This window comes from Myotis yumanensis, unplaced genomic scaffold (assembly GCF_028538775.1).
Source record: "Myotis yumanensis isolate MYYU_CA2020_CCGP unplaced genomic scaffold, mMyoYum1.0.hap1 SCAF_10, whole genome shotgun sequence".
In the NCBI taxonomy this organism is placed as follows: Eukaryota; Metazoa; Chordata; class Mammalia; order Chiroptera; family Vespertilionidae; genus Myotis; species Myotis yumanensis.
The window spans coordinates 27,128,696-27,141,992 of record NW_027223761.1 but is presented as its reverse complement, the minus strand read 5'-3'; the positions used below and the strand labels follow the sequence as shown (position 1 = coordinate 27,141,992).

The 13,297-nt window shown below is 39.5% G+C and overlaps 1 protein-coding gene across 1 annotated transcript in view; it reads left to right on the top strand.

Annotated features, from left to right (window-relative positions):
* ANO5 (anoctamin 5) overlaps nucleotides 1–13,297 on the top strand; it is a 71,802-nt gene that overhangs the window by 28,367 nt on the left and 30,138 nt on the right. The window contains exons 8-12 of the mRNA XM_070428153.1: nucleotides 2,266–2,379; nucleotides 6,618–6,733; nucleotides 9,403–9,537; nucleotides 9,891–9,996; nucleotides 10,084–10,144. Coding sequence (XP_070284254.1) covers nucleotides 2,266–2,379; nucleotides 6,618–6,733; nucleotides 9,403–9,537; nucleotides 9,891–9,996; nucleotides 10,084–10,144 — 532 coding nt within the window. The remainder of the gene's footprint in view (nucleotides 1–2,265; nucleotides 2,380–6,617; nucleotides 6,734–9,402; nucleotides 9,538–9,890; nucleotides 9,997–10,083; nucleotides 10,145–13,297) is intronic.

Genomic DNA, 13,297 nt, shown 5'->3' with positions numbered 1-13,297 from the left:
AGATAGAGAGTTAGAAACATTGATGAGAGAGAAACATCGACCAGCTGCCTCCTGCACATCTCCCACTGGGGATGTGCCCGCAACCCAGGTACATGCCCTTGACCGGAATCGAACCTGGGACCTTTCAGTCCTCAGGCCGACGCTCTATCCACTGAGCCAAACCGGTTTCGGCTGTTTTGTTTTTTAAAATATATTTTTATTGATTTCAGAGAGGAAGGGAGAGGGATAGAAACATCAATGATGAGAGAGAATCATTGATCAGTTGCCTCCTGCTTGCCCCCTACTGGGGATCAAGCCTACAACCTTGAGCATGTGCCCTTGACTGAAATCGAACCAGGGACCCTTCAGTCCACAGGCTGATGCTCTATCCATTGAGCCAAACCAGCTAGGGCTGAACAGATGTTTTTAATTTCAATGTAGTCCACTGTCTCAAGCCTTTGTTTTATAAATAATGCTCTTCAACTTTGCCAACAAGATCATGCAGTTAATTTCCTACATTATCTTCCATGAGTTATATTATTTTGATTTTCACAATGAGAACCGCTTTCCACCTGGAAAAAATTGTTGTGTGTGGTGTGAGATGGAGTCCATTTCCCCCATATGTATAGTCATTTAACTTGCTCCAATTACTGAAAACACTCAGACTTTTTAAATACTATCTTACAATTCTACTTTTATTATAACTCAAATATCTATAGTATAGGCATGGGTCTTCTGAGGGGCTTGATTCTATGCCTTTGACCTCTTTGTCTATTTTTGTATCAGTGCTGACAATATTGAACTTTACCTGTGTTCTGTAGTCTTAGAAAACAGGAACAGTTAAAGAAAACCCCCACTGTTCTCATTCTGGGAAACTGCTCACATAGAGAACCACCCTTCCTCATATGACTTAAAGAATATTCATAACCCTCACCTCCTACTCTGATTTGACAGAACCATTTGCCACATTGTTCATCACAAATTCAACTGGTAATTGAAGTGTTTATCTGGGTTAGTTGTCTTTATCCAAAAATATAAAACTTCTTTTATTTTTTATATTTTTATTGATTTCAGAGAAGAAGGGACAGGGAGAGAGAGATAGAAACATCAAGGATGAGAGAGAATCATTGATTGGCTGCCTCCTGCATGCCTCATGCTGGGGATCGAGCCCACAACCTGGGCATGTGCCCTGACCAGGAATCAAACCACAAGCTCCTGGTTCATAGGTTGATGCTCAACCACTGAGGCACGCCAAGTGGGCTCATTGTATTAGTTTTTGGTGTACTAGATTAACTTTAAATATCTGAAGTCCCACCAGATTTTTAAATTTTGTATTTGGCTGGCTTTTTTCCTATTTGTCCTAAGTACAACCTATTTTAATTGAACTCACCCCTACTAAATACTCGATTTAAGAAACTGATATAAATAATAATGATGTAAATACAATCAGAAAGGCAGAAATTCTGAAAAGTTGCTGGAACACAAAAAGCAGGTAAGATTGAATTGACAGACATATAAGAGCAGAAGACACCAAAGTCTACAGTATATAGAGGAGAAAACTGATTAAAGATATGAGTGATTGCACAATAATTATAGAGAAAGGATAATCTGAGTTAATAAATTCAGATAACAGGGAAAATAGATCATCAGTGTAATTAAACAAAGAAGTATTTGAGACAGCTTGTCCAAATATCATTTCTACTCTATATTCCCCTAATTGAATTGGTGGTGGTGACATTAGACTCCAACTTGAAGCCCTAATTATGGCAGGAATTCTGGCACAATAGACTTCCAAAGGATTGTGGGAAATAAGAAGCAAAATAAGTTATGATTCACTCTCTACTCTCCCTAAGGCAGTGGTTCCCAACCGTCTGGCCCTTTAAATACAGTTCCTCAAGTTGTGACCCAACCATAAAATTATTTTCATTGCTACTTCATAACTGTAATGTTGCTACTGTTATGAATCATAATGTAAATATCTGATATGCAGGATGGTCTTAGGCAACCCCTGTGAAAGAGTCATTTGACCGCCAGAAGAGTCATGACCCATAGGTTGAGAACCGCTGCCTATAGGAATAGGAGGCTCTCATACCCAGGAGCTGAAATACCTGCAAACTCCACATAGTCCCACCCTCCACCTCTTCCTCCAAACAACAAAGGGAAGATTCTTTCTGTAATCAGAGCCCCTATCTACATTCAGACAAAGTAGGCATTTTTAAATTGTGCTTGACAAAAATGTCAAAAACATAGTTATGAAATGTGTGCCTCTTTATGCTTATCTTACAGGTTTATTATATTCTTACCCGATGTCCTTTTGGCATAGAAGAAGGGAAGAAAAAGTTTGGGATTGAAAGACTGCTGACTTCTAACACTTATTCAGCTGCCTATCCACTCCATGATGTAAGTCTTAGTTTGGTTTTGAAATACTGAGACATTTTCCCTCTCACACATTCAGAGGTTGCCCTATTGGGAGAGAGAATCTTCCCTTTGCTTTCTCTTTTTTGACAGGTTGCTTAATTCTCTCATGTGTTGGGAAAATCCCCCAAAGGTACCCTAGTACCAACCTGAGAGGAGGCAGAGAGAGAATGTATAATTATAAGTACTCTGAAATAGAGTTAACATTTCTTCACACTGAAGTTTTAATGGAAATAAATTCATTTGGGGAAAATTATTACATTTGCACATGACTTTTTTAGGACCCATATTGAAAATGCAGTTATAGTAAAACATTTTAGAGCATAACATTCAGAATTTCTATCTGAATTTATCAGATCTTTTATCATAAAGTTTTAAAGCTGTAAAGAAGTTAAATTACATGAATGCACTTAATGCATGCACATATTTAGTCATCAAAGGAATAATTTGTTTTAATTGTATATAAAGCATTCTGTTAGGTATCATTGGAAGACATCAATGAGTCACTCATAGACTAGGAATTTCTGGGAAATAAGGCATGTACACAACTTCAAAACAAGCTAAAGACAGATACACTAATAAAAGACAAACATGCAAATTGACCATACCTTCGCTATGCCTTAAGCCATACCCACCAGCCAAACAGAGCGACTATATGCAAGGTAAATAAACCCCAGATACCTGCTTTCAGCCAACCGTGGCCACAGAGCTGGAGCGAGCAGGAGGCGTGGGTTGCCCCTGGCGATGGAGGTTACCAAGCTTCCCTCCCACCCACACTGGCTGACTCTGAGCTCCTCTCAAGGCTACAAAGTTTCAATTATAGAAGGTAAATAAATCCCAGAATAAAAAAAAGAAAAAAGGAGAGGCTGGGAGCTTCTGTTGCTGGGGGGACTTGGCCAGCCTGAAAATGGCCCTCAGCCCCTCACCCAGACTGGCCAGGCACCCCAGTGGGGACTCCCAACCCTAAAAGGGGTGTGGCCAGCCTGAAAACAGCCATCAGCCCCTCACCCAGGCTGGCCAGGCACCCCAGTGGGGACCCCCACCCTGAAGGGGCTGTGGGCCTCCTGCAAACAGCCATCAGCCCCTCACTCAGGCTGGCCAGTCAACCCAGCAGGATCCCCCCCTGATCCGGGACACCCTTCAGGGCAAACTAGCTGGCCCCAACCTGTGCACCAGGCCTCTATCCTATATAATAAAAGGGTAATATGCAAATTGACCCTAACAGCAGAATGACTGGGAATGACTGGTCACTATGACACACACTGACCACCAGGGGCAGACACTCAATGCAGGAGCTGCCCTCTGGTGGTCAGGGCGCTCTCACATGGGGGAGCTCTGCTCAGCCACAAGCCCGGCTGATGGCTCCCAGTACAGTGGTTGTGGTGGGAGCCTCTCGCGCCTCCTCAGCAGCACTAAGGATGTCCAACTGCTGCTAGGCCTGCTCCCCGCTGGCAAGTGGACATCCTCCGAGGGCTCCCAGGCTGCCAGATGGATGTCTGACTGCCAGCTTAGGCCCAATCCCCTGGGGAGCGGGCCTAAACCAGCAGGTATTCATCCCCTGAGGGGTCCCAGACTGCGAGAGGGCACAGGCCAGGCTGAGGGACCCCCCCCAAGTGCACAAATTTTTGTGCACCAGGCCTCTAGTCAGTCCATAAGAAAGATTCAGACAAATAACTGAAATTCACAAAAATGATTCTTTGATGCTGTCAGATCATTGTACAAAATTATTGAGCTTTATAAGATCAATGAGGAAGTGACATTTTTTTATGATGCCCCGTTCAACCAAACCTGAAATCTTGACAGCCTAGTTTCTGGGGGCTTCTGAGGCAAAACTTTCCTGTTAGATATTACATGTCTAAATATCACCACCCATTGGAAGTAGAAATCATATAGCTAAACATATATAAACTATTTTGACATCATCTTTTGGAACTTTCATTTATTTTATTCCTGTTTTATTCTTCCATACTTATAGAAGACTTTTTAATGACATGCTCTCTGTTGGAGAAACACATTCCTTAGGAATATAGAAGTGTTTCCATTTAAACAGGTGGCATCTAAATCATTGCTCATGTTTTTGAAGGCAGTGTTGTTGTTGTAGTTTTGAAGAACCCAAAGCCAAGCTTTCTCTGTTCTGGGACTTACACTGTTGTGCCAACTGTCCTCTGTCAGTATTCATTCAGCAACATGCAAATTGACTCTCGTCGGTTCAATACTGGTTAGTTGATTATCTGTGGTTTGGTTCCTATAAGGGTGCAGCAGAATTTTCCCTGAATGAATACTCTTTTCAACAGGAGTATCAATTCAGGCAAAACCATCCTCCCCACCCTTCCAAGCCTTGCCCCTTCCTTTCTCCCATATTTTTTCCCTGGGGCAAAATAAATTCTAGAAGATTATGAATTCTACAAAATGTCATGGGCATAAATAGAGAGATCTATAGTAGGTTAGTGAACATTGGCAATGCATTTTTTTTGTCAATTTTTTTCACATAAGGGCTCATTCAGTTCTTTGAAGATTTTGAGGATTGTTTGTTTTTAGAGCATTAATTTTCTTCCTAATCCAAGTCCATAAAGCCAAACTAAAAAGACCAAATATCCTCAATCACCAAAAATTTTAATCCATACATCTAGCCTTCCAGTATGCTTATTGGAAAACCAGTATTACTGCAGCATTGTTAGTGAGAGCTTTAATTTACTGTTAATCTATTTTTTTAAAAAATATATTTTATTGATTTTTTTTACACAGAGGAAGAGAGAGGGATAGAGAGTTAGAAACATCGATGAGAGAGAAACATCAATCAGCTGCCTCCTGCACACATCCTACTGGGGATGTGCCCACAACCACAGTACATACCCTTGATGGAATCGGACCTGGGACCCTTCAGTTTACAGGCTGACGTTCTATCCACTGAGCCAAACTGGTTAGGGCTAATTTTACTTTTTATTTCTTCCCTTCCCCCTGAATTCAAGTTTATATGCTGCATTTTCCTTTATGTACTTTAGAGAATCATTTTTCCAGATACACAGATAGGCTGCTTTTTTTTTCTATTTCAGTCCTCAAGATTCAGTAGGATTAACTACAGAAGAAGAAAACTGTTGGAATCTGGAAAATATAAAATGTTACACATTATCACATAGAGATATTCACATGTGCTTAATTGGGTATTTATTTATTGCTGTCTTGAGCAGTTCACTTGTCTAGGCAAGCAGTTACAAAGAACGTATTGAATAGCTGAGTAGGCCATGTTCTGCTGAGGGGTGTTAATAACCTTGCACAATACCTAACAGTGGAGAGAGAACTTAGGCATGAAGCAGTACTGAGACTCTTAAGTGCTAAAGTTTGTTGTATAGATGTTAAGGTCTTTGGGAAATGGATATCAGTGCAGATAAGACAGGTTCCCTAGAGGGGATTCCTGTCATAGCAGTATGACTTTGGATCACCCATTTAACTGCTCTTGGGGTTTATCTTTCAATCTCTACAATGAAAGTGTTAGCTTATTTCTAAAGTCCCAGCCAGGTATATAATTCATATGCATCCTGAGCTGTGCATATTATGTTGGATTTGAGTAGAGCAGAAAGGTTACTCCTGGTGAAAAGAATAGCTTGAGTAAAGCCAGAGCCTTTAAACTTGCATTTTTAAATAATTGGGTGTGAGAATTTAATAAATAAATCACTTTTATTATAGTTTACTAGAGGCCTGGTGCATGACGTTCATGCACTCGGGGGTGGAGAGTAGGGGTCTCCCAGCCTGACCTGCACCCTTTAGCAGTCTGGGAGCCCTTGGGGGATGTCCGAGGGGGCAGGGCTAAGCCGCAGTTGGACATCCTTAGCATTGCCACAGAGGCATGAGAGACTCCCACCACTGCCACTGCGCTCTCCAGCCGACAGCCCAGCTTGTGGTTGAGCAGTGTTCCCCCTGTGGGAGCACACTGACCACCAGGGGGCAGTTCCTGCATTGAGTATCTGGCCCTGGTGGTGAGTGCACATCATAGAGACCAGTCATTCTGCTGTTTGGTTGATTTGCATATTACCCTTTTATTATATAGGATTATAGATTTTAGTAAATAATTTCACATTCATTCATTTTCACATGAAAATCCCAGTCTAAAAACAAGGTGAAAAATACTTTTATATTTCACTAACCTCATAAAAGCTGTGTTTGTTTACTTTTCACCCTCATTTTTTGCTTGGTCATTAATGTACTTTCTTCTTGAATATTTGTAGGGTCAATATTGGAAGCCATCAGAACCTCCTAATCCTACCAACCAAAGGTACATACTTTTCCAGAATTGGGCTCGGTTTTCCTATTTTTACAAGGAGCAGCCTTTCGACTTGATTAGGTAAGTTTCTTACATAAGATCACACTGATGATTAAAACTTGATCATGTGATTTTATTTACAGTGGCATCATATTCCATTCTTTTTACTACTATTACCCACTATATTTGACACTTTCCCAATTTTGTATCTACACTATCATTTAGTCATTCCTTTGTGAACACAGTGCTATTACCAGAACGCTATTAACCACCCTGCAGAGATAGCTCAGTGGCTCAGAGGTTGGGCCTTGGTATTTAGGTAGGCTGGGTTCAAGTCTAAGTTCTCCCTCCTAGAAGCTATCTAAACTTGTTCAAGTTCTTAACATCTATGACGCTCATTTGTAAAATGGGAATGACTAGCACTTTCCTTTTGGGGTTATTTCATTCTTAAATGAGATATACGTTTTTAGCACAAGAGCTAGCACTTACTGCTTAATACATAATATTTTTGTTTCGTTTTCCTCTCATTCCTGGAATTTAGATGATAGCAGAAAGGTTGTGTATAGCTGTGTGTGTGTGTGTGTGTGTGTGTGTGTGTGTGTAAAGACAATTGCTCTATAACCTCTTTTTTTGTTTGTTTGTTTTTCTTCTTTCATTTTTGGGCTCAGGCAATTGACAAACTTAGTGTCTGAGCCTGTCTGAGTTCCATGCTCTCAGACAATTTCTCAGGCAGTTTTATTAGTTAAGTAAGAAGACTATGGCTGCAGACTGCTGCTTCAAACCATTACAATACTACATACATACAGGATATTAGGGGCCTCCTGCTATGATTTCAGTAAAGGAATAATCAAATTAGAACAATTCTTTTGGTGATTAATGTTTCTTCTGCAATGCTTGTATGGCATCCTTTTTAGGAGACTGATTTTGATGCAAACATCCAAATCAATTGAAATGTTATCACAACAGTTTTCTCTAAGCAAATAAGGGGAAACTTTTTTTTTTTAATATATTTTATTGATTTTTTACAGAGAGGAAGGGAGAGAGATAGAGAGTTAGAAACATCGATGAGAGAGAAACATCGACCAGCTGCCTCCTGCACACCTCCTACTGGGGATGTGCCCACAACCAAGGAACATGCCCTTGACCGGAATCGAACCTGGGACCTTTCAGTCTGCAGGCCGATGCTCTACCCACTGAGCCAAACCGGTTTCGGCATAAGGGGAAACTTTTAAGGATAAAAGATAGCTGGAGCATATAAACTAATGTTTCTCTAAATTATTATATGAACTTTATTTCTTGGGGACTTTTTTATTTCCAAGGAATAAGATTCTGCTATTTGAAAGGGAGGAAAATGTAATTCTTTAAAAATAAGATTGTTTAAATACTCAGCTTTCTCTATGAGTTCTTGAAGAACTTTTACAGTAATAGTTATGTCTTCAAAAATGATTGATTCTGTGTTTTTTAAAACATCAAATGGAAATAGACATGATAAATAGTAAACACCACAAAATCAATTTTTTTCTCTTTTTAAAAATGTTTGATGGTATGCAGTATTACAATAATTGCTTTTTTTAGCAAAAAGAAAACAGGAGAAAAAAGCAAGCTTTTATTCATCCTAAGTGTGAGTGGAACCTCAGGAAATTAGGGTGGCAGATTAATAAGAGAATATGATATAATTACAATTTATTTTTAAGTCTATAGTTATTTGAAGAGCAGAAAAAGAAAAAAACAAATCACTGAAAAGAATGAAAGATGGTGCAAGCAGTAAGATGCCTGTTTAATTTGAAATGATTAGACATTTTGAAAACTGAAGAATGGGAAGTTAAATAAAATTAATATTGACTATGAGAAAATTTTTTTAATCTTTTCATTGGGAAATTAAGGTTATGCCTTTATGTTCAGATCTGCCTTCTTTTTGAAATTACTACAATTTCATATTATGTGCTGTAATAGGTTTATAAATAGCATGCTATTAGGAAACTGGAAAGAATTTATGGATTTGGTGAGCTGATCTATGTTCTCAGGTTTCTTGAAGGATTCTTTAAGGGGTACTGGGTTTTAAAAAAACAACCACAACAAAAAGCTTGGTGTAAGACTTTAACATTTATGCCAAGTAATGCTGTCACTCTTCACCTCTTTGTAAGCAAGAGCTGAACTGTATATTTTATGGAACTTTTACTGAGCAGTCACTTTTAATCCTGTGGTGTGCTGCCTGCCTCACAATTCTATAGTACTGTATCCATCAGAGATCCAAACTTGGGGGAAATGGAGCTTTGTAAATACAACCACTCTTCCTTAATAGATGGTCAGAGTAACTTCCTCAATGTCAGAAAGAGAGATAAAGCACTAGCCTGTGCAGATTGTGCATGTCATTTTGAGTTGTTAAATTAAGTGCTAGAAATTACATTGCAGAATGTTCTCCATTTCATTTCAAACATGAAAAGTTCTTTAAATTTAAAAACTTTTCAAATTCCTGTATTATTTCAAAATTAAAACTTAACTTTCAGTTGGCTTCCAGCTTAGATATGTTATCTCTTTTAATCCTTACACCAATTCTTCGGATAAACATCATCCTGCATTTTATGGCGTGGAAGCTAAAGTTCAGAGAGTTTAGTAACTTTACCAAAATTATACGTCCAGAAAATTGTGGAGCCAAAATTAGAATAAAGGTTTGTCTGAATGCAAAACAAAGGCTGTCTGGTCTATGTAATTCTTTCAACCTCTGATTCTATTTTTATCCTCTTTTACAGGAATTATTTTGGAGAAAAAATTGGCATGTATTTTGTCTTTCTCGGATTTTACACAGAAATGCTGGTCCTTGCAGCTGTAGTTGGTTTAGCTTGTTTTATTTATGGCTTATTTTCCATTCATTCTAACACAGCGAGGTAAGTGCAGCTGAGTTGCCAAAGTAGAGAGAATGTCTTGATCTTATGCTAATTGAAACATGTTATTATTTTTCCTGGCATTTGTTTTGAAATGTTTCTTTATGGCAGCAGATCAGGGATGTTTCTGAAAAAGACCCAAACAGCCCCCCTCACTAGGTGTTTTATGAAAAATCTGTTTTTAAGGACTAGTTCTAAAGATTCTGCTCTTCAAAGCATAACTTGAAGAAATTGCTGCTTCACTCCCCCTTCTGCCATATGAGAAGCTGTATGAAAAGTTGTTCTGATCAGAATAGCTTTGGACTCTCACCCAAACACACATTACTTTTAAGATAACTTTGCTGTTCCCTCTGCAGCATTGAAGTCTGTGACCCTAAGATTGGAGGTCAGATTATCATGTGCCCACTCTGTGATCTATTGTGTGATTTTTGGAGACTAAATACTACATGTTTGTCTTCAAAGGTATGTATGTATTTTGGTAAAATGTAATTTCCCTCCTTTTCCATTGGAAACGAAATTGTCTTTGTGATGTTATTTTTGTTTTTACAGGTCTCTCATTTATTTGATAATGAGTCCACAGTGTTCTTTGCAATATTCATGGGAATTTGGGGTGAGTATACAGTCACATAAAAAATAGCTTTCTCCATGTTATTTGGTATATGGCCCATATGTATAACATACCAAACGTGATTTTAGATGCAGGTATTTGTATCTAGCATCAATACACTGATGGCTTCCAAACAGTGGTCTTGAATCCTTGGTCCTTGGTCAAAAAGGAAGAAAAAAGCCTCTATAATCACCTGCTCCTTTCTCTGAGAGACATTATTTTTTTAATATATTTTTATTGATTTCAGAGAGGAAGGGAAAGTGAGAGAGAGATAGAAACATCAATAATGAGAGAGAATCATTGATCAGCTGCCTCCTGCCCGCCTCACAGTGGGGATTGAGCCTGCAACCCAGGGATGTGCACTGACAGGGAATCCAACCATAACCTCCTGGTCCATAGGTTGACGCTCAACCACTGAGTCACGCTGGTCAGGCAGAGACAACATAATTTTTTAAACTTCATATGTATTCAGCTAACAGTGTTTCCCAGAACTATGATAAAAATCAGGGTCAATAAGTAGTTAATTCAGGAGAGAATAAACAAATATTTGGTAGCTAGAAAATATTGAATCACGGAAACAAACTAGAATAAGAATTTTTAAAATGTATAGAGGGTTAATATGTTGGTGTTTGAATCTAAGTTCCCTGTGGCTAATTCTAGTGCCAGCTTTCAGATCTATTTGATAAAAACTTTCAAATAGATTTGGAAGTAGATCTAAAGTGGAATAGCCCTTAATTTTAGAAATATTCCAGGATCTCACATGGGAAGTAGAAGTGTGAAGAAGTTGTTTCTACCGTCAGATAGGAAATCCTGCAGACTTCTAAAACATGCCCCAAAATTCAGAGGACTTGGAAAAAATATACTTTTTTTCCTGAATAATAAAGAAAATATTTAGCAAACACAAATATGTGCACTTAAAAACTGGGCAAAGGACAAGGGTAGCTTGATCCAGGCAAAAAGACAACAAAATGTGTTGATGTGTATGAGAAGCAGAGGGATTGAAGGGTTTCTGTCACTTCCTCCTGGCTGCTGTGGTCTAGAGAGAGCACCCAGGTTCAACGAGCAAAGAGGACAGAGAAATCTTACAATTCTCCAGAAACCCCAAGTTTGGTAAGCTGTGAGATGTACTCCATTATATGGCTGCCAAATCCTGCCTCTGTTGTTAATTGGAATCAGAAGTGAAGGATAGGTGCACAAATGTAAACATATTTAGTAATTTTCAGTTGTTTCCATTAAGAGAGATTGTGTACCTCCACCAGCTCTATATTTCATCACAAATAGAAGAGCAACCATATGCGGAGCTCCCAGCAACACTGTATTTTGAGGAGGTGCTATCTTTAGTTAGTTCTTTCAGAAAAGTTTATTGTAGCAGTGAATTGATTTAGCTTTTGTTTTTGAGGATCTTGTCCAAATTTCATGAAAACAGAACTTTCAGGATGTTTGTTTTAGTACAAATACTAGTTAACAATTAAGCTGAATCAAAGGATGAGTTGGCAGAGTAGATGTGAGAAAACAACACTCGTTCTAGGGATTGAGACCTGAAAGTAATGCATACTAAGCTCTGTACTGAAGGATAAGAATGCTTTTTTTTAAAGAAAATGGCATGTTTTTAGTGAAAATAAATACCCATCTTAGGAAATTCAAGTAGTATATTGAAACAGAAAGGCAATTATGTTAAAAATCACCAGAAATAGAATTATTATTTTGGCCATGATTTTTCAGAATCTTTTATCCTATCTGTGTGGGTGTGTGTTCATATAACTTTACATAAATGGTATAATCCTATCTAATAATAGACAAACATGGTAATTGACCATACCTCCGCTATGCTTCCCATTGGCTAATCAGCAGGATATGCAAATTAACCCAACCAAGATGGCGGTCGACAGCCATGCAGCTGAAGCTAGCAGGAGGCTTGCTTGCTCCAGTAATGGAGGAAGCCAAGGTTCCCCGCCTGCCGTGGCCCAGCTCTGAGCTCCACTCTAAGCAACAAAGTTGTAATTATAGATGCTAAACAAACCCCAGATTCCTGCTTTCAGCAGGCCCTGGCCTCGGAGCTGGAGCAGCAACAAAGTTTCAATTATAGAAGGTAAATAAATCCCAGAATAAAAAAAAAAGAAAAAAAGGAGAGGCTGGGAGCTTCCGTTGCCGGCTTGGCCAGCCTGAAAACAGCCCTCAGCCCCTCATCAAGACTGGCCAGACACCCCAATGGGGAACCCCACCCTGAAGGGGTTGTGACCAGCTGCAAACACCCATCAGCCTCTCACCCTGGCTGGCCAGGCACCCAAGCGGGACCCCCACCCTGATCCAGGACACCTTTCAGGGCAAACCAGCCGGCCCCCACCTGTGCACCAGGCCTCTATCCTATATAGTAAAAGGGTAATATGCAAACTGACCCTAACAGCAGAAAGACTAGGAATGACTGGTCACTATGACACAAACTGACCACTAGGGGGTAGACGCTCAATGCAGGAGCTGCCCTCTTATGGTCAGTGCACTCCCACATGGAGGAGCTCTGCTCAGCCACAATCCAGGCTGATGGCTGCCAATACAGCAGTGGTGGTGGGAGCCTCTCCCGCCTCCTCAGCAGCGCTAAGGATGTACGACTGCAGCTTATGTCTGCTCCCCGCTGGCAAGTGGACATCCCCCGAGGGCTGCCGGGCTGCCAGAGGAATGTCTGATTGCTAGCTTAGGCCCAATCCCCCGGGGAGAAGGCCTAAGTCAGCAGGTGGTCATCCCCCAAGGGGTCCCAGACTGCAAGAGGACACAGGCCGGACTGAGGGACCCGCCCCCGAGTGCACAAATTTTTGTGCACCGGGCCTCTAGTATTATATATAATTTTAAGCCTACTTTTTTATAGAACAAACATGAATTATGGGACTCCTTTTGTAGAATGAATATGTACATTTGTTGTGTGTGTATGTATGTGTATTTATGACTGAATAGATGAACTTATTATACTTTTATGAACTTATTACACTTTATTTAACTAGTTGTTTATTGTTGGGTATTTAGGTCTCTTTCACTTTTTCCTCCTACTTTTATTGAGATATAATTGACATATAATATTTTATTAGTTTAAAGTTTACAATATAGTGAGTTTATATGTATATATATGAAATGATTAATACAGTAAGTTTAGTTAACATCACTTCA